This window comes from Chlamydotis macqueenii, chromosome 6, assembly GCF_036417535.1.
Source record: "Chlamydotis macqueenii isolate bChlMac1 chromosome 6, bChlMac1.mat, whole genome shotgun sequence".
In the NCBI taxonomy this organism is placed as follows: Eukaryota; Metazoa; Chordata; class Aves; order Otidiformes; family Otididae; genus Chlamydotis; species Chlamydotis macqueenii.
Genome location: NC_141561.1, coordinates 1,894,094 through 1,920,131, shown reverse-complemented (window position 1 = coordinate 1,920,131; position 26,038 = coordinate 1,894,094). Strand labels below are relative to the sequence as shown.

The 26,038-nt window shown below is 49.1% G+C and overlaps 1 protein-coding gene across 3 annotated transcripts in view; it reads right to left on the bottom strand.

Moving 5' to 3' along the window:
* CACNB4 (calcium voltage-gated channel auxiliary subunit beta 4) overlaps positions 1 to 24,088 on the bottom strand; it is a 98,435-nt gene extending 74,347 nt beyond the window's left edge. For all 3 annotated transcript variants that reach the window (XM_086750683.1, XM_086750685.1, XM_086750687.1), the window contains exons 1-2: positions 24,046 to 24,088; positions 23,831 to 23,914 (exon numbers count right to left, since the gene is read on the bottom strand). In XM_086750683.1, coding sequence (XP_086606809.1) covers positions 23,831 to 23,914; positions 24,046 to 24,054 — 93 coding nt within the window. In that variant the 5' untranslated portion in view covers positions 24,055 to 24,088. The remainder of the gene's footprint in view (positions 1 to 23,830; positions 23,915 to 24,045) is intronic.
* Positions 24,089 to 26,038: the final 1,950 nt, after the last annotated feature.

The following is a 26,038-nucleotide window of genomic DNA, read 5'->3' as shown; positions in this document are numbered from 1 at the left end:
AGAAAAGCCATGTTTCTGAGAAACATAATGCACGTTTTATGCTCACCTTTGTGAGATGACTTCTGGCCTCGCTCTTCTCACCATCCCTCATTTCAGCGTATGCTGAAAGTCTCCTTCAGACTGTATTTTTGCAACCGATCAGTATTTTATTTTCTGCCCACATTCATAACCTGCCAAAATCCCTTTCAATTACTCCTCTGTCCTGACAGGTAGTGTGACAGCGGCTGGCCAACAAACAGGATTTCAAGACTATAATGAGAATTTTTTTCCAAGAAACTGAAAAGCCCATCAGTTTTACTGGATGCAGGTCTGGACTCCCAAGGGCCCTGGTTTCAGGCGGTGTTCCCGGACCCGAGGTGCGCCACACAGTAGTCCTCCTGAGGCAGCTCTGGGACTGTGGCTATTCTGCAGGACGAGGAAGCGCTTCCCTGTTCCTGGTCCCAGCTCTGCTTCCTACCCTCAGGTCAGCTTCACAGAATCACAGAATCGTTCGGGTTGGAAAAGTCCTTTAAGATCATCAAGTCCAACCATTAACCTAGCACCCCCAAGTCCACCGCTAAACCATGTCCCTAAGCAGCAACGTTAAAAACACTTTATAACTGAAATTCCGGGCAGGCATAGATCACAACGGCACTTTAGCTGAACACCACCAATTCTACGACAGCGAGCAGTGCCTTCCGGCAGGTGTGAACGCGCAGCATCTTATAGCTGAGGAACTTAACCCAGCACGGCACAGCAGCCTGCCAGACTTAGTCATAGAAAAAAATAAAAGACTTTTTATTACATGTCTTCAATACTTTTCATAGTAGCAGGCAGCAAGTATTAAAGATTTAATAGCTTCTTTTGTCAGCGGACTCACTCCTTCCCACACACACGCGTGCCCGCTCTCCCCGCAGAATGTGAAAGCTCTGAATTCTTCTTCATGCAGCTAATTCGGTTTTATTCATCTTTTGAAGAACCCACCTAAGACTCGGGGGTGGGAAAGTAGGTGGCGAGGGCACAGGTGACAAAGGAACGGCAGCGAGCTGAATTACGCTGAGCTGCGGATGTCTAGCTCAATAGGTGAAGCCTGATGGGCCTGATACATTCACGACATTTTCTTAAAATACCAAACGTCTTTAATTCTATGCAGATTGTAAATCACGCGTTCGAATGCCTTTATCTTAAATGAGCAGTGATGTAGGGGCAATGAGAATATTCCCTCTCCCTGCAGACAATTTTTCCACTCCCCTCTGAGGATTAACAGACTTTTAGGCTCCCAAAATTTTTTTCCATCTTTCTAACATCCATAATGCAGAGGAAACAGCCAGTTTTAAGAAACCGAGAAGCTATTTCCAGAAAAAGCTTTTGCTGGAGCAAGACCCACAGGCATATTTTGCTAACCACAAAGAACCAGCAAACAGCCCCGAAGCGTTGTCAGATGCCCGTATCGTCTTCACAGGTAATTTACAGTACAGGCAACCCGTTCCTAAGCCCCTTCAATGGATTTAATGAGTGGAATAAGCACATTATGGCCATTTGTGGCACAGGTAGACTTCATGTGTACTGTGCTGTCTTCTTGCTTCAAATGAGTCTTCGGTCTCTGCCGAGACCTGAAGCCCGACACCTGAAACAAGAGCCGGGTAACGGCAGGCGCAGCAGTTACCAGCTTTAGAGACCTGGACTCTGGTTGTCAGCGTTTCCCACAGCCCACTGAACCTTGGCACTGGGGATCCAGTAACCCAAAAAATGAAAAGCCGTAGTCTTTGTGGGAACGCTAAACTGCTAACTGGCTTCTGCTATTACAGAGCAATACAACTCACTTGAAATAACCTTACCGAATGAGGAAACGGCACCACGCTAAGTGTATCGTGGGAAAAACAGCTGCATGCTTTCACCATTCACCAAGCAAATCCAAGGGAGGAAAGTATTTTAAGAATCTCTTCGTAAGAAGAGCACCGTGTGGTTTCAGTTAGGTTAGGAAGTACCGACCAGCCAGCCTCCCATCAGGGTTTTAGGCGGAGCGCAAACCCACCCTGAACTGGAGTTTCAGCCCCGCATCGAGTCTCAGAGATGCGATACAAAAGTGAATTTTCACAGGCCTCATTCACTGTATTCCTACAAGTCCATCTCAGCCTCGCTGAGCATTTTCTAGGCAGCCACGGCCTCAAAGAGAACTGTGCACAAACCCACCCTCTGGGCGGCTTGGGAACGTGCTGGCAAGGGAAACAATTAGAGGCAGGAAAGAAAGAATGCTTTCCTGCTACGCTTCACTGATCACAAACAAACAGATAAATAAAAATACACCAGTATGCGCCCACTACATTCATCTGCCGTAGTCATCGGCGAAACCCTATCCTTCCCATTCTCTTCCTGCTAGGACAAGTACCTTTTTCGCCACCTATTTTAAAGCTCTGAGGGATTCTGCTGCGCTCAGGCTCCCTCCCAGTGCTCAGGTTCACCGCCCTGACCAGCTCCCTGCAGCCTGCCTCCCCGACGCACCCTCCTCTACCTCACGGGACATCCCCAGCACTAACACTTCCACACTTCCATGCTTTTGAAGAGACACATCTGTTACAGCTGGGTTTTTGTTTGGGGTTTTTTTCTGGGCTTTTTTTTTTTTTTTTCTTTGCCAGGGGAGACTAGTTGCTTTGCAGCACGAAAACCGTGTTTATTCACAGGTACGGTGCTACCGACCTGCCTCTCCGCCACCGGAACCTGGGACCCGCCGTGGGGCAAGGGACCGGTTTTCTCCATCCCCCTCCGCGGTGGCATCCCCAAAGCCCCTGCCGCAGCCTTTCACGTCAGAGCTGCCCCCCGCTCCACCACCAGCTCTCCTGCAGATAGCATCACTCGCCGTTGGGGCTGCACAGGCCAGGCTCCCGCTCTTTCTCCAAAAGCCACCACGCCGTTATCAGGACGCCCCGGTGCCTCCCTCTGCGGCCACGCCGGGGTGTGACTCGTAGCAGAAAGCTTGTATTTTTACACCGATTATGAGTAAAATATTTACAGGATGAGAAAGTCTTTCAGTTTTACCATGAGCGCTTTTACATCAAACGCTTTCCTTAGATGGAGGAAGAATAAAAATAAAAACCAAAAAACTCAGCTTTAATTCCAAAAGCTTCTGACCAACACAGCTGGGGAAAACTGCCTTCAGAAAATCACAGCTGCAAACCACTGCAAACCAGTGTTTTGATAACTGGAGTCAGCTTTATTTCTGGGAGCCAGTACTCCTGAAGTTGTCAAAGCCTCACAGATGACTTCTGCATGAGATCCTTTCAGCCCAATCGATCACACAGCTCAAGTTTCTCTGAGCCCAGCGCCATAAACCGGAGCTATGGGAAGCACTGCGTAGAACTTAATAGCCGAGCCTTCAAGATGCCCCTAAAAATAGGCTGCCGAGCTAACCCGGGAATTCTGCCTGTAACAGCCGCTTGTCCTCCCTTGCTAATTGCCGTTAGTCAGAAAAGTCACAAATATACAGCACATGCGATGCGAAGCAGGAGGTTCTGCGAGAGCTGCTCTTCGCGTTTTCGCAGGAGGATACACAGCGTTACAACACGGCTGCAATTAAAAAGGGAAGCGCCTCCATTTTAAGGATTTCTTTATCAAAATCTATAGTACGTGTCAGTTAATAAGGGATAAAAACCTGGTTTTCCTATTCTAAGTGGCCTTGTACTGCTATTCTGAACGTGGGTTACCATGGCAATCAGCAGAATCTGGGATGACTTTGTTTCGTCACAATTGCTGCATAATTTTGTGCAAACAGCTAAATACTATCTTACTATTTCTACCAGATCGACTCGGTAGCTGGAGCTTTCATGAAGCTCATGATTTAATGAACAAGCCACCACAAAATATGATTAATTAAAGCAATTACAATTATTTAGAGCAACCGAGCCCGAATGCCGCAAGCGTGTAGGAGTGTTTATTAGTGTTTTCATTACTCCAAACAATTCCAGCCTTAAAGCATCTTCAAGATTTTCTCTGTGCTCTACGATGTCTGGGGAGAGAGCAGAGGGATTTGCACATCAGCATACAGTGTTTGGGGCTCCAAGAAGACAAATGCAAAGGACGAGCCAGCTCCAAGATCCATCCTGGTCTGCCCAGTTCTCCCAGTCAAGGACACAGAAAGACGATAACTCTACCGTACACTCCCAGGAGATGCTGGAAATGCTACGGGCTGCCCTAAAAACATACAAACACACACAGCTGGAAAGCATGTATCACTAGGGCTCAGGAATTCCCAGTGGAAGAACCTTTTACTGAAGGGACTAGTTGGTGCCCAAAGCAATATATTACTGAATTTGAGCATTACTCTGATCCTTCGAGGCCACGATATAACCCGGAACAGTAAGGGCACGGATTTTTGTATTTAATTAGAAATCTATAAAGTCAGCATGCAGAAGACCTCAGGAGACCTCTTCCTCTGCTAGTTGCCGTGTGCGCTGTCTGTGGCTATGCAAGCCTGGATTTAAAAAATAGAAATGAAAAATAGAAAGCACAAACCCCCTCACAACAAAACCACCTGATCAGGAATAGATAGCTAGATGTGGAAAATCTCACAGAGGGGAAAAGCTGTGGTTCAGACGCAGCAGCGTGCTCTTACCTGGGCTTACAGGATAAAAATAAAGCAGCGATCCCTCACTGAAATGCCAAGCCCAGCACGAGGGGAACAACCTTCTCTCCTTTAAGGAGCTTTCAGTACAGCCTATCGTGGATGGGCCTGCGCTCTACTGGGAAAAGGAGCCTCCCAAGTACCACTTTTATCACATTTCTAACAATTTCGGTTTGCTAAACCTGCAGAAGCAGGGTAGCAAACCTAGCTGCCTTTACCAATTTTTTTTTTTTACATTTTAATCTGGAAGAAAAACCAAGACCTTACAGTTAATCATCTGGTTTTCATTTCCATAACCCCAAACCTCAGCAGAGCCACCGCACATCACAGCTCCCCGCCGCGCTGCCCGGTGGGTATTTCTATATCTACGCACATCGGCGTATCGCATCGCCGTGAGCTAAACACACCAGGCACAACAAGCGCTGCATGCCAGCCTCTCGCTTTTAAGAGCTTCAAACGCAGAGGTATAACGGTAAATTAGGTGTATACTTGTGGTCTGATAGCATGTAATTTTCTTCTTCTGGAAGCGTCTGCTGTAATTCCCATCCTTTACGCTCAGGACAAATATTTTTATGAAACTGTGTCAGCCCAGCACCAACGCGCTGTGTGCAGATGCTGTGAGGCGGCGAAAAGAAATCAATAAGTACTTTTGAGTAAAACCCATCAAAATAAGGCAATGGTGTTTTGTGGTGCAAATAGAAAAACAAAAGCCAAATGCTTGGACATGCATACAGAGGAGCACGAACTGAAAGATTATTCCTCAGTTCCCATTCATCAGCGGTTTAAACATTACGGGGTTTTGGAAGTGCAGCTTCAGGAGGCTGGGAGCTTCAGGCAGCTGCTGGTAGAGATGTCAGACACCTAAAATACGGTGCTAGCGTGGGCTGGGCAAAGGGCAGAGCGCTGGCCGTCGCGTTAGGAGCAGGAGTCTCGGCCACGAACAAGAGACAACGTGGGGCCAGGCTGCGAGGAGCCCTCGGCGTGAGGAAGAGGGGGTTGTGTTTGCTTGGGACCGAGAAAGAGATGTACGCAGGAACGCGTGCCACCGGAGACCTAAACGTGGAATTGAAGGAGCAATTGTTATTGCATGCCCAAAGAACACTAATTAATGACAGAAAATGGTTTTAAACACATCTCCCTTTCAGAGGACATGTTCCAAAGAGAGCACAGCCCCAGTGTTTGGTTGTCTTTACACCTTTTAAAACATCTGTAACAGACCAGAGGATTTTTTTGTTTGTTTGTTTTTAATCTGTTTTGCTCCCATCTCTTACAGTTCCCATCGTCAACCCAAGATTTCTCATTAAAAATACTTTTTCTGTTTCTTATTTAATATTAATCTTCAATAGCTGGCGTTGTTACACACAACCAGCCCGTACATACCATTTTGCATACGGAAGGCAAAAATCCTTGTAGGCAGTTAACTGCGCAGATGAGTCATCTGCACGCCTTTATTGAGAAGTGCTAAAAAAGCAAAATCCTTGTCCTTAGGATCCCCAGGGGAAGAAACCGCGTCCAAAGAGGATGGCGGGGGCTGCGGTGCCAGCGTTCGCGAGTTCCGTGAGCTGGGGAGCTCTGTGCGGTGAGAGCCAGAGCCTGGGCAAAGGCCTTCTCACGTGGAAAGATGCTGCTGGCTTTAAATGAGCAGTTTTGGAGGCTGGTGGGGTTTTTTTGTTTAGTTTGGGGTTTTTGAACTTCAGTTCAGGCAACCACAAAGTGCTGCGAATCCTGCCCAGAAACTATGATTGATACCCCGCTTCTGGGGCTTCATGGCAGGGGAATTATTTCATTTGAGAAGTCAACAAATGCTTGGTAGTTTTCGAAAGTTCACTTTGTCTCGCGCATTCTGCAAGCTCTCGTCTACAAATGCAAAGTCAAAGCAAGAGCAAAACCTTGCATCTTTCTTACCCAGGCTACAAAAATGAGAAATTCCTGGAAGCGGCACTCCTTGTAGCTCCAGCTCCTCCCTCCTGAGACAACCCAGGCATCTCACCAGACAGCCAGCACTGCAAATTATTCACCCTAAAATCAGCAGGAGCAGTTCTTTGGAAATTAGGAAATCTACTGGGCTTGTGCCTGAGCCCAGCGCTTTGCCAACGAACTGGAAAAGTACAAAGACCACATTTAAATTACTAAAAGGGCTTCAAGACTTCAGGACTCAGCAAACTCGGTGCTCAAGGAGTGAAGTATTGCAGCCAGCCTTAAAGTAACAACCCCACCCTGTGGCTTTTACCAGAATTGCAGGGTTTTAACCCATCTAGAACCCATGCTGGCTCACCGGATGGGCTTCTAAAATGTACTAAGTGTAACTTTCTACGTAAATGACTAGGTGGCTCAGAGGTCTAAAAAATCTTACCTGAAACACTTCCTATGTCTTCTAGGATCAGACACTTCATGCCCCTGAAATTCAGTGTTGTCTGTCCTTACAAAATACCTCTCCTGATGGCATTCGGGTGGAAGGACTACAAAAACCGCAAGACAGCATCAATACAAACGAAGGGCCGGCTGAGCCCATCCCCAGCGCAGGGACGGGATCGGCAACAATCACCACCAAAAAGAGCATTTTGGAAGCCTAAACCAGGATTTGATGTTTTAGACAACAGCCTAGCCGTTTGTGCTCAACTCCTGCGTTCGATCCCAGTACCGAGGGACAGAGGACGAGGACACGGCCACGGCAATTGCTGGTTGCGTGATCTACCACCCAGCAGCATGCCCCAGCCTTCACCCCATGGTTCTCACCCTGCGTGGGCGAGCTGGCTGATTGAGAACTCTACAGGAGACACCTTACAGAAGATGATAATCACGAGTATAAGGGGTGACGCGGTCTTCGAGAAATGTCAAAGACTCGTAGAGGGAAGCTGGACTTGCAGTCTTCCAAGCCCTGCTGCTGGCTCAGCTGGATGCCACTGGATTTGGGGTCAAAAAACAACAATGATTACACTGCCACTATAAAAAAAACCTCAAGCCCAGAAAATCCAGCACCAAGACAAGCGCATCGTGGCAAAGCCAGGGACATTTGGCCCTGGAAGATGCAGAATCAGAGCCGGGCGAAGCCGCCGTTGCCATCGGTGGGTGCGCAGTTGCGTTCCCGACTCCAGCGGTGGGCCAGCCCCCAGCACATCCGCAGGCCCCACGGCACAGAAGCACCAACGGCAACTTGGAGCAGCCAAACCCGGGGAGGCATCTGCGCCTCGCTCCCGTCGTCGTGTGAACGCACAGCCATCTCGCTGCACGGCTTCTCCTTCCAGATGGTCACAATTTTCCAATCATGTTTTGAAATTTTGGCTTTTTTCTTTTCTTTGCACAGCATTTTGTTGCCATAGGAATAACGCAAGTTCGTTCAGCCCTAAAACAGTGGCTTTTTAGGTACGAAACAGAAGCTGCTTTTTAGGTACAAAGGGTTTTTCCTCCTACAAAACAGTAACACGTAGGTGAACACAGCAGAACTAATTAACGGGCACAGAGCTGAAAGGGGATACCGGAGAGCCAGTAACCATCTGTACAGCGCATTTTGTTCTGCAATTGTATTAAAATATAGTGTAGCAAGTAAGTATTCTAATAATAGAGCTGAATGAGAAAAAAATATGGCTCGAAACTGCCGCGTACAGTCATTTATCCATCTCTAAAAGCCATATTTAGCTGAACTCCAAAAACCCCACAGAATTAATGCTGTGAGTTGACACAACGCCTTCTAAATGTACGTTAGCAGTGAGATTAGCCTGCTTTCAGGGCCTGAACTGGAATATAGTTATATATAAATAACTATACATATTTATATATATAGCTGTACAGCTGACGAAGATTATGCTGGACGCAGAGGTGAAACGGCGGCGGCTGGCGTCCCGCGAGCGGCCGTGCCCTCCTCCTGCAAACCCAGCCCAGCCCCAGCCCGCAGGAGATGCTCGCTGCGCCCCAGCAGCTTCCCTCCGACCCCAGGATGGAGCGAGGCCGAGACAGGAACGAAAACACGTCAACAGCCAGGAGCGGGGAGCGCTCACGCCTGAAACTGCCCGAATGGCGGCTTGGGCTGGAGACCCAGCCCTGCCTGGGGAGGACGGGGAGCGGGAGCGGCAACTGGGAGCAAAGCAGATGAGAAATCGTGAAAGCAATGGCCAAAGGAGAGGGAAAACAACCTAACGCGTAGCTTTAATAACAGCTTTAATAACACCGTGGTGCAACGGAGCCCCAAAGCAGAACAGATACGACTACTTAATAAAAACTACTGTCTTGTATCTAGAGAGAAGTTAGATGATACATTTACGTCACACAGTAATAAATCCTTTTATTCCTCTATGAATAGCCAGGAAAGGAGTGAAACACCACCTAATACTTTTTAGGTAGTTGGAAAAGACAATTTTCACCCAAAGATATTAGTAGAATTGGCTAAAGGGCTCTCTGAATTGTTAAAGTTTGACTGTTCTAAAATAAGTGTTTAAACACTGAGGAACTTTCTAAAGACTAGGAGAAAGGTAGCAACGTGCAAGTAGATAAACAGGGACAATTTCCAAAATGTACCACGAAAACCCTGAGGCGCAACACTGTCACTGGCAGACTGAAGAGAATTAGCACAATAATTTCACTTTTTTAGCATCCCTCTTCATCCATGACGGGCGTACATCTTCTCTTTGCACCAAATGCAGGTTGTGACAAAAATACTGAAATGTTCCACTACGTGTAATCTTCCATAAAATTGCTCAACATGAGCATCAAGCCCAGGGGGAGTGCAGTTTCCAAGTGTATTTTCGTACGAGCATGGGAAGGGTCTGGCCTACGTAAGACTGGAGACAAACTCCACAACACAGCGACACCGAGTGAGGGATTTGGGGAGTAAAAGGCTGAATCAGCAGCTCCACAGCAGCGGGAGACGCAGCCCGTGGGGGCCTGAACGCACCCACAAAACAAGCAGAAAGAGAAGCATCAGGAGAGGAGGCATGGCCGCGCCCAGGGCTCTGCTGCTGGGGACCAAATTGGTTTTGGTGCCATTCCCACAAATGGCTTTTCTCCATTTATCCAAACACAGACGTGCTGGGGCAGCAAACTTCAGTTTTACTGACAATGGCAGACAGGCAAGGAAAAAAAAAAAAAATCCCCTTGTGTTATTAGCTCATGTGATCCTGCTTGCTTTGCGCGTGGAAGACCCTCACGGGTTTCAGCAGGGACAGGACGGAGGCAAGAGAGAACCGGCCCCAAATACGCAGTCACCGTTTGCTTAGACACAGCAAAGGAAGATAAATACTTGTGCTTAAAAAAATAACATAAAGTGGGAAAAAACCACAGAAAAATCCTCAAGAAAGCACACACGGGATCAACTATCTATATCCTAGCCAGGTTCCTAACACACAACAATAAAATATACCGAGTAGCTCTCTTTGAATTCCTTTTTCCGCATTCACGACAAAACCAAACGCCCTTCCCTGACTGCCCCCATTCCTCACCACCGAAGCCTTCGCTCCCCTGCACCTCTGCTCCTCCGCTCCAGCCAGAGCCTCCTGCCACCCCCAGCTTGCCCACGCCGCCCACCCACGCCTTTATTACCATGAGAATCACACCTCTCTGCCTTGTTCTTCCCGTAACACGCTGTATCCTTGCAGCAAGCTGATTTCAGATCCAAAGCTGTTCCACCTTCTCGCGTTCCAAACAACCATTCTTCACCCTCCAAATCCTCCTCGAAGTACTTTCTTCTCGAAGCCCTTCCAAAATTGCTTCTTGTCAGTCGGTGCTCTTACTGGTGCTGTCTCGTAGAGGGAGCTCCGGCTTTGCGACTGCTCCCAGGGTGGAGGAGAAGACCAGATCATTGCCTTGCTTCTTCCCAGTTACTGCTCGCAGGTAGGGCTACACGCAGGGTTCCTCTAACCATTCCCAGGCTTCACGAGCTATGGCCAAATAAATATTATATTCACAGAATCATTGAATCATTAGGGTGGGAAAGGACCGTTAAAGCCCACCCAGTCCAACCCCCCTGCAAGGAGCAGGGACATCTCCAACCAGATCAGGTTGCTCAGAGCCCCATCCAACCTGACCGTGAATGTTTCCAGGGATGGGGCATCCACCGCCTCTCTGGGCAACCTGGGCCTGTGCTCCACCACCCTCAGCATAAAATTTTTTTTCCTTATGTCCAGTCTGAATCTACCTCTCTCTGTTTTGAAACCATGACCCCTCGTCCTGTCACCGCAGGCCCTGCTGAAGAGTCTCTCCCCACCTTTCCTGCAGCCCCCTTTGGGCACTGGGAGCCGCTCTCAGCTCTCCCCGGAGCCTCCTCTGCTCCAGGCTGAGCAGCCCCAGCTCTCCCAGCCCGGCCTCACAGCAGAGCTGCTCCAGCCCTCTCAGCATCTGCGTGGCCTCCTCTGGATCTTCTTCAATTGGTCCATGCCCTTCTGATGCTGGGGGCTCCAGAGCTGGACACAGTGCTGCGGGGGGGTCTCACCAGAGCAGAGCAGAGAGGCAGAATCCCCTCCCTCGCCCTGCTGCCCACACTCCTCTTGATGCAGCCCAGGATGCCGTTGGCCTTCTGGGCTGCAAGGGCGCATTGCCTGCTCATGTTGAGCTTCTCGTCCACCATCACTCCCAAGTCCTCCTCAAGGCTGCTCTCATAGTACTCCAAGCAAATACTATATGGTGGACTGCATCATACTTCGCTTTCTTCATGAATTGTTTGCAGCTTCTCTATTTCTGCGCTCAGGTTCAAAGATTTTTTGTTGCCCATGGCCTAGGCTTGAAGGCTACAGCTCCAAAGACGCCTCCAGTCGCGGTTTGCATGGCACATAAGAGCAGGCTGCATCTTCATAAGCAGACATTTCTTCACACATATCCTTACTACAACAGCCAAAGGATCTCTTCAGAGATCTCCAAAGCACAAGATGTAGCTCTCACGTGGGAGGGCTCTGGGAGAAGTAGTAAATTTAGGAGCCCTTTTTCAAAACAGGGTCTTCAAAGAACAGGTCTGTTGTAAGGAAAATAAAGAAACATCCGGAACGGCACGTTCAGCAAAAGTTTACAGATGATCTAAAAATAAAGGTGGGGCAAAAGGGAGACATTTGAGTCAACGTATGTAGTGTAGAAATTTAGGGCATGATTCATTAGCCAAAAAAATCTGAACACCCTCTGTAGCTATTTTCAAGGAGGTACATGCATAATTTATGTGGAACAAGAGTGGGCTGCGATTTCCCCCACACTGCTTCTGCATAAATTACACCGGCTTGTAATTCATCACACTCCTGTTTTTCCTGCATGTAAGTGGTAACCTCTCATTTAACGAATTTAAACAGAACCATCCGCAACAAGGAAGGTGAAGGGTTTACAGGCGAAGGAATCGCAGGTCTGACACACAAGTGGTCCAAGAGAACTGGGAAAGGCACCATCTTCCGGTGAGAGGCAGGCTGGGTGATGACTTTTCACAGTTATTTCATTTTCAGTGACCGCTGTTAACAAGAGAATGCAGAATTCCTTCTAACTCACCAGCAGGAATCTCAGAGAGGGCCCAAAGCACAAGATGATGCAGAAGTTTAAACTCTCAGGAGATGCGTCATGGGGGGATGTAAGCTGCTCCATTACATGTTAATGGTCTGAAGCAGAAAAATCCTTAAGTGCATTAGCCGAATAAATAAAACACCTTAGCTTGGAACGAGGACAAAACCCACATCAATCTGATAGGAGAATAAAAGCTCCGTTAGAAGCGATTACCCGGTGGACTGAAAGGAGAGCGAAGCGCGCAGCCCTTCCCTTGCAGCACGAGCAGCACGGCCGCTGCCGAGTTCACGGATCCCTCCTCCAAGCAGAGACGGGGAGAAGGGAAAATGAACCCTGTTCCAGGTGTTGAACAAGAAGCTGGGTGATAGGCAGGCAGTAGTTAGAAACAGGAACCTTGCACCAAGACGTACGCTGGGGACATCAGAAATACAACGGCACCCCACATCTGGCAAGAGGAGAGTGCGTCAGAAACCAACGGGAAGAGAAACTGATGAGGGTGAACCTTCATACCGTTCTTTGGGAGACAAAATCAGCCTATGTAATAGTTATTTCAGCATTTACCACGAGAAGCAAGTTCGTTATAAAAATCATAAGAAGGAGGGTCTGGATATTCAAACAGATGGGTGTGCTCTGCTCAGCAATGCTTACATCATTTTTTCTTTTTTTTTTTTATTGTACTTTTGGGCTCTGAAAATTGTCTTTGACAGCAAATGCTGTCTACCTCCTGACTACTGAATATGGCTAAGAATAAAGCCTTCTCGATTCAGTCGCCTCTTCTTGAGGCTGCTGTCTGGGGGCTCAGCATTACGATTCGTAATTCATGTTTTCAGTTCAAAAAAGAAAAAAAAAGAAAAAAAAAGAATTGCTAAAAGGGTAATACAAAGAGCAAGAGTTGTCTTTCTGTCTTGCATCTCCTTCTGCATCTTATCATTCCACCATGCAGCCTGCTGCAAGTCACGCAGCTCATCCCGGATCCTTCACGCCGGGACTGCGCCAGGACAGCGCACGGCTGGAACAGGCCCGGACTCTAGGATTACCGCAATAACTCTGCAAGAGTTACTCCAAATTCATCTTGTTTCATAACATCTCTTTCTGCGGTAAATAAGGAACTTATTGTTGGCTGAGCAGTGACCTCCATTCAAGAGGTGAAGCCCACATGGAATAATTAACGTAAATCCTCAACACTGGAGTAATAGCAGCAGCGCCGGACCCTTCAGGGTGTCACTCCCAGGCAAAATTCTTTATGTTAATTTTACCTTGAACAAGAGACGCGTGACAAGGCACAGAGCCTGAAGGAAAACCACTTTTGTCATCCCAAGAGAGCCTCATGGGGAATCAGGCCGGGTGCCTGAGAAGGCAGGCGTAAATAAAGGCACATACTGATTGGAGAGGGCTGGTTTTGGTGAGGCTTTCGGGCCAAGTAAACTTTGCTTTGTCAAAGTTTGGTCACCGCATAACCTTGTCGTTACCACTCAGAAAACAGGACCACACGGGCTGACGTCACGACTGCCGGGAAAAATCACAGTGCCTCGCAGAAGCCTTACAAACTACATCCCAGGCCTGGAAAAATACCTTGGAAAAAGAGAATGGCAGAGGTTTGACATCAAGAGTGCCCTTAAGAAGGCCATCAGGTGGCAGAGAGGCCTTCCTGATGTCTCCTTCCTGCCAGTATTTCTACCAGTCCTCTCCCTAACTGCACAGGGAGAAAAAGAAAAGGGATGAAAAAAAAAAAAGGATGAAACCAGAGGAATCTGCTATAGTTCCTAGCTAGCGTGGCTAGGACAGGTCTAACTGCTCCCTAAAGGAAAAGAGAACACCTTCCTTCCAGAATACCGGTGAAGAGGGGTGAAAAAGCCATCGAAGATGAGGTTATACGAGAGTCACCCATTCCGGCAAGCCGCTACTAACATTTTCAGTTCATATACTCCTTGTTCTGCAAACCAGCTAGAGACAAATTCTGCCTTTTCTTTCTTAGTTTCTCCTTTTCCCCTCCTTTTCTACTTCCTCTCACCTTTTTCTCTGCCCCTGGTTTCTGCTGGGTTTTGCGAGGGTTTTTTTTTTTTTTTAACTCTTTATCTCTTCACATCACTTGGCCCATTTGATGGCTGCCATGCCGGACGCTGGGCAGCTCTCACCAGGCACGGAGTGAGTGTCACCGCACGCTGAGCCCACTGTCAGTTTTCAGAGAGAAATACAAGATGTGACACAGAGAACGTCAGATAAAGAGAATAACAACATTCCCAGGAAAAAAGCAAACAAAAAAAAAAATCCCACATCGTGTCCTTAGTCAAATTTAAATAGTTACTTACGTAAAAATTTGTGATTTCCCCTCTTCCTACTGGTTTTGTCTTGTACAAAACTGGGTAACAAGGCAGCTGCTGAAGTTCAGCGTGGAGGACCGAGAGGCACGCGGGGTGAGAGAGCAGACAGACAAGCCAAGACCAGTGACTAGAGGGAGTTTTCAGAAGAGGACGAGAATGCCAAGAGTGGAGTTGGAAGAGGACGGAGAAGAGCAACAGGGGGCGAGCTGCAGCAGGCAGCCAGGAGCACGAGTGAAAGCCAGGGAAGGACAGCCACGCAGCGATGGGAGGCGAGACTATGGCAGAAGAGGGATATTGGGTAAAAAAAGGATGGATGTGGCAGGAAGGAAAGCATCATGCAAAGGTCTGTTCCGGCTCCTCTACCCCTGCCTCCAGAATCTTCCAAACCTGCTAGATCCCTTCATTTCACAAATGTCCTTCCTGCGCACCACTCAACCCGTGTCCTTCCCAACGCCTTTTAACCCCATCTCACGCTTCATTTCTCCGTGTCTCCGACCTGGCCGTTTTCTCTATGGAAGTAGGTTACATTCGGCGGTCCTGGGTGCCTCCTCCTCTCCCACGGTTTGCAGAACCGTGACGATAAGCTTCCTTACCGCTGCCAGCCAGCAGTGCCACCCCCAGCTCTCCCATCTAACACCCCCAGGTCACACATCTCCCGTAGCCACAGCAGACTATTTAAGCCATAACTGGCAGCAGGCACTTTGAAGATTAACAACTGGCTGGATGTTTAATGAATTTCGGAACATTAGCCTCAACTGGTCATTTTTATAATTCTAAGATTAATAAAAGAGAGGGAAAAAACCTGAGTTGCAGCCCAACTTCAGCAGAATTTTACTTCAAGTAATTCCTAACACAAAACTCACACTCGAGAACTTCAAGGTATGTACTGCCGTTGTCATAAAAGGCTCCAAAAACGCTTCACAAAAGATAGAGTAGAACATATACGTATGACGTGTGCGTTGTTGCCAAGAAGGTCTCATACAGGACAAGGTACCACTGGTCCCATGAGGTAGGAAGTGAGGAATACTTCTCAACAAGAGACTTCTCTTCTCATACAAGAACTTGGGCAAGCAAAATCCAAATCAAAGATATAATTTGGTTGGAAAATCATAAAGAGAGAAAACCCCAAAGATACATTTTCTTCATTAAATGGTTATAGTAATAAAGAACTAATTTTTGTAAGCATTACACAGAGATAATCCACTATTTTGCCAGAAAATGCCGACCTCAACAACTTCAGCTGGAAGACAATTCCCCCCCCAGGATAATCACTGCAAGAGGAGCGCTTCAGAAGGATGCGTTTCTTCCAGATCCGACGGGAACTGATTACAGAGCTGCCCAAGTGCAGCTCATTGCCTCTTCTTCCTCCCAGAGCACCAACCACTGGAAATCCTTCTACAGGTAAAATGGAATTAATGGAATATCATTGGGCAGAAGCTACCGGATTACTCAAATAAAAGGAATATGTTGCTTTTCAAAGAAAAAAAAAACATTTTCAGAAGGTGTTTTCAAAATTCTGACCTGTAACATTTTACCATTGTTGGAATCAGGGTATCAAGCCTTCCAAGGGATATCAAAATGTATTAACCTAAAGAAATACTGAGACGCAGGGGAGAGCTCCTGCTGTTCGTACACGTAAATGGAAGAACGATGTATTATATAAGCTGGGAAAAAAAGTCTCCAGTTAAGCACTGAAACCATCAGTCCGGAGAATGATTGTCATAAAAATAAAAGGATAGCAGAAACAGAACACAAGGAAAACCAAATGAAGATTACAGCTAGAATATCACTTATTCGGCACAAGAAAAGATGTCATCCCCACAACCCAAGCAACACAAAGCCATTAAAATCCAGTATTCAAAAATTACTCTTGCTTAAGGAGACTGCAGGGAGTCTCCCGTGGGAATGCCGACACCGAAGCTCCTGACACCCCTCCGGGGGCAGCACCCTTCTACAGGCCCTGCCATCCATCACCAAGTCAGTCAGCGGCAAAAATACCCTTTACCCGTACGCGTCGCGGATGAGTTCCGGGGGCAGAGAACGGGGGCGGGAAGGGATCTCTGTCCTTCCTCCCCTTGTCTTCAGAAAGCTCCCAGCTCTGGTCAGAGGGACAGCGGAAGGCAGGCAGGTCCGTTACCCATCCCACGTTGCCCCGGAGCGCCAGGGACAGCTGGAGCCCTCATTACAAGCAGATAAAAATTAACACAAGGGGCAGGAGAGACGCGGTGTTACAGGCTCCCTAAATACGCTTTTGACACCTTTTCTCCACTGTCAGATTATCTGACAGCGATTACCAGCATCGCCTTCTGAGCGTTTTTATCACATTTGACTGTTAGCCAAAACCTGTTCAATGGGAGATCTTTTCAACACTGCAAGTGGCTGAAGAAGTTCCCATCTAAATTGTACTTTGCTAGAGCTCTGCTTTTTTTACTGTTTAAAGCAGAATTTTGAAGATTACACGTCAGGCTTTCCCGTAGAACCCCGAAACCAATGAAAGGAGTTAAGAAGGTATTTTTTCCAACTCTGTGGGTCACCCAAGACCTAAGGACTTCAGGAAAAAGCTATTTCTGTCTCTCCCACATCCTTTTCAAAGCAACAGAACGTGCTTTAGCAAATACAGGTTTGGAGTCCCATGTAATCATCTCTGCTTCCTCTATATGCAGCACAGACAATCGCATGGAGATTGCGTTTGACACAAACCCTTGGTGTCCATAGAAACTGCATGACAGCCGACGCAGGCAGGGCCCGTGCGCGGCACTTCGAGCGCCCAAAATCTCCTAAAACGGCTCGAGCGCGTGGCGACACGCTAGAATCGCACAACTGGAGTTTCGCGCATTCCGTTCGCGGGCAGCAAAAATATTGGGGGTAAAAAAAAAACCCAGCTCCATAGCGGTGAGACTGAGAAATAATTTTGTAGGCCACTCCAGAAAAATGCACTTAAACGCCCACAGGGTGTACAAAGAGACAGACAACTCCCAAATACACAACATTTTGGATGAGGAATAGCCAAATCCTATTTTCTATTCGTACCTACGCTGCTGATGCTATTAATATCCGACTTGTCTTTTGTGACTTCAGGCTATTTTAAAAACGAAACCTTGTTACCATGGAGACGGTAAGCCGGTCAGCACATCTGCTGAAGAGCAGGACATAAAATTTTTAAAGTGAGAATTTCAAAGGCTCAGACTTTTGATGAATCCGCGCCAACGGCTCCATCAAACGCACACGAGGGAGCCGGATAACTCAGCTAGCTGCCACCTACCAGATTTGTGACAATCTCGGGAGCTGCTGTTGTGCACCGGGACCCACCAGCGGAGACGGCAGCACCACGAGCACCGGCACGCCGAGGAGATGAATCACGTTCCGCTTCCACGTGCCGCGCTGGCCACGCTCACGGAGCGGCGAGGACAACGGCTTGTTACAATATAATCCACTGAACCTGCCTAAAGGGTCGACGGATCCGAACAAAACAAAAAAAAAAAACCAACTGGAGTATATTTTTTTCCTAAAGAATGCAATCGTGATCATTATTTGCTTGCAAACAGACGCACAAAAAAAACCTTCTTCCTTTTCTAACGGAACACTAAGTGGGAACATAATTTGAGATTCAATTAGTACGTTAAGAAACATCCAATTAAGCTTCCCAGTGACACAGAGATACACAGCTACACTCGCCTTCCAGATGAAGAAACAAACCTCGCAGAAGTCTGCTGGCTTCTTCACGGGCAGACGAAGCGATGGCAGAATTAAGGAGAGACGCCAACTTTCCTACTCTTTTGTTTTATTATTTAAAAAATCCATTTAAGTTTCCCTGTTATTTCCACCCTGTGAAGCTCGTCTTCCACCCACCTCCTCCTCCCAACCGCGCAAGGAGAAACCTGAGCGAGGCCAGATTTTGGGGTGCCTGGGATCAAAGCAACGGCGTCGGGTAGGACAAGGCGGCTCTTAGGAAGGCAGATGTGCACGCGTACGTGTGCCAGCCGCGTGCTGCCACGGGGGACATGCTCCACGTCCATCAGCCTCTTGAGTTGTATCCGAAGACAACTCTGGAAAAGCTATCGGCTGCGTATCCCGTGACTCTGACTTAATCCGCATAGGCAGCACCTCGTAGGAAGTTACGGAGAGATGTCATCTAGAAGCCATCGGCACCAGCGAGCCCAATGGTTAGAAGCTGCTCAAGTAGAGCATCCTCCATCATCGAAACACGCACAGCAGCAGCAAAGCGTGGTTCTCTTTGACAGCCTTCATCCTTTCCGTATTTCTTCTAATCACAGTTGTCATTAGGAGCCTCACCAAGGGTTGCAAGGAGCACGTCTTCCAAACCCGGCCGTGCCCATTGGCCCCATGGTCTCTCTCCGGCTGGTAGGAGACAACTCCATGCACGCCCTCTCACCCACCGCAGGCAAATCCCACTGCGGCGGCTCAGATGGTCCCAGTGCCAGGCTGCACCACTCGGGACTATCCACGGGCTCCCCGTACTTTACCTTATTGATTTAACCTAAATACGCAGATTTACAAGGTCAGCTGGTCTTCAGCGTGGTGTAACGTGAAAGACGCAACTGCTGTCTGAGCTAACTACAGCAATTTAAGAAGAAATGCATGTTCCAACAATGTCACTCCCCATGCAGACAAGGCTCATGTTCCTCGGAGGAAGGGCTGAAGCTTTTATTCCCCTGTCAAATGCTTTAACAGTTTCTAAACGCTGTATGGAGAAAAATAACAATCCAGTCCTGTGTCTAGGGAACAATCATACTCTGTGACAGTAAGTTATATTTTAGAAATTAATGACTCATCCTAGAATTGAGCTCATCCTGGTAGATCACCGAAATCCTAATCTGCTCCTTTGCAGATATCTGTTTTATCAACCTAATCAGCACTTGAGTTGGAGAAATGCCCGGTTCACTGCACACCTAGGTTGGAACGGACCACACCACTCGGCACCAGCCGCCTCCTGCGCACCAGGAAACCTGCACTACAGGAGACCAGCATCTCTACAGCATCAACCGAGGTCTCACTTCATTCTGAGAAAGACTATTTTAAGGCCAAAAAATGCAGAACTGAAGGAAGAACTCAAGCGCACATTAAGGAGCTTAAGAAATGGTCACTGAAGCTGCCTGCATCCATCGCTGACGAGCAAAGACCAAACGGTGATTCCCCCTAATTCACATCAATACTTTACAGGACATCACCTGCAGAATCCAATCCTGTACTCCGGGCCACGCACCGCTCTTGAAAACGTCGGTGTACATAATTAAACCAACACCTGCCACAGCCGACGAGCGACCTCATCGATGAAGGCACACCTGAGCTGGGAACTCGGCGGCCGCACGTCCCGCGTGCCAAGGGAAAGGCTTCCAGGCTTCAGAAATGACAAACAAAACTCAGACACCCGTAAAGCCGCCCAAATCTGATCTACAACTGATTTTCCTTAAGGAAATGAGAAGGTATCCAAATGTAGATGCCAACATCCAGCTTGGTCCGGCAGGAAGGACCCCACAATCCCATCTCCACACGTGCAAAAAAGCTCATCTGAAAACAAGGCAACAAAACTCTTGAAAGATTTTTACTTTTTTCTGGTCAGAACGTCATTGACTTTTAAAAAAAGTTGTTACGGCTTCAGAGCTGGTCTAAAACCAGAAAATCCCGGTTTTCTTTTCCTCTCCGTGTTACATAGGAAAAATGATATTGAAAAGGGGGAGGCACAAGCACTCCCAGAGATGCAACTCCAACTGTGTCTTAAAAGAAAATTGACTTTAATTTCAACTAGCTCCGAACGTAAGCAGCAAAAAGGTTCCAGAAATAAACTCATGTCTAAATATAACTGTATGTAAAGCTAAACGTGCTTGGACTGCACAGGTACCCTCGGTGGCCTCCCCCGAAGCCACTTACCGTGCGGGTCTTCCCTCCCCAAATTCTATTAGCCCACGCATAAAAGGTTTTAATGACTTCCGACTCACCTGGGACCACCCGCAGCAAGGAGCAGCGGCCACTTGGACAAGAAGTGATGCTCTAACACAACCTTGGGTGACTGTTGTTGCTCTTCACAGGTCACTTAACTTTCCTCAGTGAAATAAATTCCATTAAAAATCACAGGCCACAAAACTGACGCTACCAGAAGTCAAGGGGAAAAAAGCCCGGCATTTACTCACAAGTCACACCACGTCAAAACAAGTGATGGAAACACACCATCTTCCAGGAGAAAACAACAATGAATTATTATTCCAGCATTTTGCAAAATTCTAAGCATATGTTTTCAGCTGACCTACTTCTTGTCTTATAATTGACTCCTGTCCCTTAAGGGGGTTCTTAAATATAATTGAGCAGCACCTGCCACATAAGAGGAACAGTTTTGTACACCCGTTCCTTGCTCAAATACCGCACTTAACAGCTTCAGCGCCAGGTTTACTCGCAGCCTTGCTCGTGCTACCGGAGACAGAGGTGCTCATCCGAAAACCCAGGAACTTCCTGCACGTCAGGACACGAGTGATGTTCCTCACTGGGTAGGTCCTGGCTTTTTTTACACCAGCCCATGGATTTTCCGCACATACCTACCTGTTCCCGCTCGCACATCGCTCCGTCCACCTCTTCCAGCGTGGCCTTTCCCAGAGCAAGAGGCAACGCCAGGCACCACCAGCTCCCCGCGCTGGTGATGCTGGGATCAGGAGCTCTGCCCTGGCTGATGGACGCGCGCACAGGACTCAGCGCCGTGGACCAGCTGTGCTTATCACCACGCCGCGGTGACAAAAATGCCAACTCAAAAGCTCGTCCAAACATTATTCCCTTACTAAATGAGGTTGACCTATGGATCGAAACCAAAAACTAAATGCAACATAATGAAAAGTCAAGTCAAGAGCTCAAATCTGGGGGACTTGCGCCTCTCTTGACACAAAAGGAAACCAAAGATAAAATTTCCATTGGTACTCTGGACTTGGGCAAGAAGCTGGTGCACAATTCGTAACGCATACGAGATTGACAACAGATTTAAACTCTTTTGGGACATCCATTGCAAGTCTTACTGACAAAATTTCTTTTTTTTTTTTAATTATACCTACAACCACCACAATGTTACTCAATAGGAGTTGGTTTTTCCCCCCACTTATGCCTCAAAAGTCTGATAGTTATTAGGGAAAACTTCACAGTGGGAGGAGAGGACAGCAACACTGGGCAGTTGGAACCACTCTGTGTCCGTGTCCAGGAGCCCAAATCCCCTCTTCTCAAAGAAAAACCACTAACCATAAAGGCTGAGCAATCGGCCTCATTCTAGCACCAAAGGAGCAGCAGAGACACCGATGTGCAAAGGAAACATTGCCCCGAGGAGTGGAACCGGCCCGTGGCGAGGAACGTCACGTGAATCCATGGGAGGGAGGAGTGAGACGCTCACCCTGGCACGTCTCCGGCTCAGCCCCACCGCACTCTCCCCGGTAAGAGGGAGGCAATCCCACAGTTATTTGGCTTGCTCAGATCACACAGTTCAAATAAAATCTCACCAATCTCCCGACGGAGCTACCACACTTGCCTGTTTAAAAGGTCTCAAGGTAGCCCCCTCAGAAAGGGACCGCAATTTTTCTGCTCCCATCTCATTTGGGATAAGCAGGTTCCGGTTCGAGTCATTTTGCTGTATTTTACACGGAGCTGAAATCACGTTGACGTGACAGCTTCGCCCAAGACAGCATCAAACTCTGCCAGCTGCTGCGGGAAGAGCCCCGGTGCCAACGTGGACACGCTGCCAGGCCCTTGGCTGCCACGCGGCAGGTCTCCTGGCTCTGCAACCGTGATGGAAACAAAAACCATCCCACCACTCAATTCTCCTGTTATTATTTGGCAGCACCCCTCAAATACGCAAAGCACATCACCGTAAAGCCCTCGAGAGGGTCAGAAGTAAAAGTGAGTTTCCCCATCTTCCCAGGAACGACAACGGACAGAGAGAGACTGGAGCACACAGCGCCTGCGGAGCACACCACGTCCCTGGACATGAGACATAAAAAAAGTGCAAGGCATGGGAAGTGATCCAACGCGTTTTGCACACGAATGCGGTGCGCGATGCCGTCCGTGTAATTCAGCTGTGACACCCAATGCAGGGGCCAGGCTCTTCCACCGGCGCAGCGGCTTTCCGAAGCCCGTTTGCAAAACCCCACATCGCATCCTCCGGACGACACTGGTCACCCTCTGTTAGCCTAAATCCCAACCCCTCGGTTTGCGCTGAGCACGGCACCAAACCCACCACTTGACACTTCTGCAAGCTGAAAAATTCTCCAAGAAGGGTCTGCCACCGCCTGCAACGTCTCCTCAACCACCACAACCGACTGACACGGGCTAAAACTACCTTTCTATTTATTTATCCTTGTTTCAACTCTAATTGGCACGGCTGAGGTCACATTAAACGTCAGGTTCTTACTGCGACTCTCGCATCTCGTTCTGCCGGCGCTGGAAACGGGGACGATCAGCCCGACACCGCTGCGGCTCTGCTCTGGGCTGGGGCAGCGACGAGGGGACACCGTGAAGCAAAAGAAAACTTCCCTGGGTTTTTTACATCTCCTTCTCTGACGGATCGACCTGACAATGTCCACGTCCTGCGCAAAATACGCTACCATGCATGACAAGTGTCCTCGAATCTGTCAAGGACTCAGTTCCGCTCTCCTTGCGCTTCCTTGAATTTCTACTAAAGTCACGGAGGAATCGGGGGGGGGGCGGGGTACAGGTTCGTGCTCCGAGAAGCATTCTACCTCCTTTCGTTTTAAAGCAAATTAACGGTATTTACTCTAAGAAGCATCTTGTAGGAGAGAAAGCGATGCTTCGGAGAGACTCGGGATGCCGGTCTTCGTCTCACCCAGGGGCAGCTGGCAGGCAAGAGCGTAAATCAGAGATATCAGAGGGACGGGCAACTCGGAGCAGGTTTCATCCAGATCGCTGCCACCGCTCCGCGGGGCCGGGGACACCGGGATGCTGTGTAATGGGCACCAGCGAGCCCAAAGCCCCAGACTGAGACGCTAAGGCTCTTGACACCTTTACCATCTTTTTTTTTTTTTTTTCCTCCACAAATCCTCAAGATCACTAAAACCCCAGCTTCCGTTCTTTAAGAAAAGTGTATTTCTCCCCCTCCCTGTTACAGGGAACAACAGAAAATCAGCTCAGCGTATGAATCGCAGCTCGGGGACGGAAGGCAAGCACAATACGTGCGTTTATCCGGATAAATGAGAACTTCGGTCGGGTTTTCAGTCCCCTCTCCCAGTCCCCGAGCTCCCTGGGTTTCCAGTTCCAAGCCCGGCCCTGCCCCGCGCCCAAACTCCCCCGGTTCGGTCACAACTCGTGCGGTGCCGGGAGCTGGACCCACAGCGTGGCCCGGCCGAACCCCACGAAACACAAAAAAAAAAATCCCCCAAAACCCGCCCTGGGGTCAGCGGAAGGGGGGCAGGCCGGGCAGCCCGGCCCCGCCGCCCCCGGCCCTCACCTGCCGCAGGATGAAGCTGGTGGAGGTGGTGCTGCCGTCCGAACGCTTCAACCGGCTCCGTCGCGTCGCCGTGCCCCTCGTCACCTGCCCCGGGGGAGGCCAAGACATCAAGGTCGCGGTCGTCGGTACCGGTACCGCCACCGGAGCCGCCCCCGCCCGTCCCGTCCCGTCCCGTCCCGTCCCGTGTGTCCCGCACCCCCCCGCGCTGCACCCACCGCGGCCATGGCGGCCAGGATCCGCGGCTCCCTCCGCCCCGGGCCCGGCGCAGCCGGTCACAGCGCGCCCGCCAGCCCCAGCCAGCGCGCGGCGGGAAGGGCGGGAACGGGGAGGGGCCGGGACACGCGTGGCCCCCTCCCCACGGGCGGGGAGCCCACGGAGAAGGGCGGGAGGCGGAATCGCGGAATCACGGAGCGGTTTGGGCTGGAAGGGACCGTAAAGCCCGTCCAGCCCAGCCCCCTGCCCTGGGCAGGGACCCCTTCCACCAGCCCAGGGCGCTCACAGCCCCGTCCAGCCCGGCCTTGGGCGCTGCCAGGGACGGGGCACCCACAGCTCCTCTGGGCAACCTGGGCCACGGCCTCCCCACGAAGAATTTCGGTTTCAGTGAAATCGGCCGGTTTGTTCCAGCCTGTAAGCGTCCCAGGTGTTACACTCAGGCCTCGCCCTCCCCATCCTGGGAGAAACTTCAGCAGCCGTTGTCCATCAGCAGACATCCGATTTTCAGAAACCAGCACAGACCCCCGGTAACAGCCACGGCTCATACTGCGGCCGTTCTCTGCGCTCCTGGCCCTCGTCCCCGTCCCGGCTCTCTGCATCCCACGCGGGACCGGAGCTGCGAGGTAGGGGCTCAGCCTCTGAACCCTGTTTCACCTCCTCAAGCTGACGCCGAGCCACAACCACGTACACCGCCATGCCACCCCGCGCTCCCGAGTGCAGGCCAGTATTAATTTGCATCGACTACCAGTCATGAAGAGCGCTACAATTTCCAGGGTAGAGAGGAAAAATGATAAATCAGGAGATTAAGCAATTTGTTTGGCATTAAAGAGGAAATCTGGGGAAGGATTGGAAGCAGGACCTGGATTTCCTTCTTCCCACTCCAGGCACATCACACCTCCCACTGAAATGAGTAAGAGCAGAAACCCATGCAGCCTTGGACCCATCTCAGCTTCACACCAGAAAGCTCTGAACACACACGCACACACCTCCGGTGAAGGTCCAAAGCACGACCAAGGAAAACGTTTCTTCCTCTCTCTTGCCGTAGACACAAACTGCAGATTTTTTTTTTAATTCCTTGGATGAAATTAGGCAGCCTGGTTTCTTTGTCAGAGATTAATGTGGGTCATGAATGCCGTGGTCTAAATTAGATTATTTTAAAATTCCGTTTAATCATTAAATTGGTACTAGGAAGGGTACTTTTCTTTAAAAATTCATCTTCGTGGGACTGAGCGTGTGGCTGACTTCCCAAGATCCTGTCCAGAAAACCTAACACATCACAGTCTCAGTGTCACAAGATACGGTAACCTTCAGGTTGGGACTGGAAATGAAAAACAAACAAGCATTTGCCAGCAATTCCGTAAATGCGCGGCTTAGTGAGATTTAGATTTGTGGCCTGAAGTGACCCGGAATCAACCCACTGGGGGTCAGCAGCACCAAAGGGCTGTAAAGAAATGGTGAAATGTAGGGATTTGTGTCTAAATGACAATTAAAGGAGTTGTTCTCAGGTACGCCATGCTCCTTGCACACATTTTTTGGTGCCCATTCACGGCAGTAGCAGAAGGTATCTCTAAAGCACAAGGATTTATTGGTCCTTTGGATGAGCTAGGAATCTCCGGATAATTTGTTCAGAATCTCCATGAAAACCTCTAATAAGCCATGAGCAATCGTGGGTCTTAGTTAAGACGTGTGACACAATCAAATCTGGAGAGCGGTGTATTTGCTTTCTGTATAAACACCTTCTCATTCCTGGTGAAGTATATTATCATTTTATGTAAGATTATTCTCTCAGCTCCCCAGCAGTCCACGCCCCATCCGCAGCAGCATTCTCTCGCTCACCCACTGCGCCTGGCTTACAGGCACTCCAGGCAATGGCGCGCTGGTTCCCAGTTAGCAGAGGTCGTCGGAGGCGAAGGGCAGCACGGCTCTGAGGTAACGGTCTCCTCCAGAGCGCTGGCTTTGCCGAGCGCGCGGGCACCCGAGGAGCTGCCGGCGGCT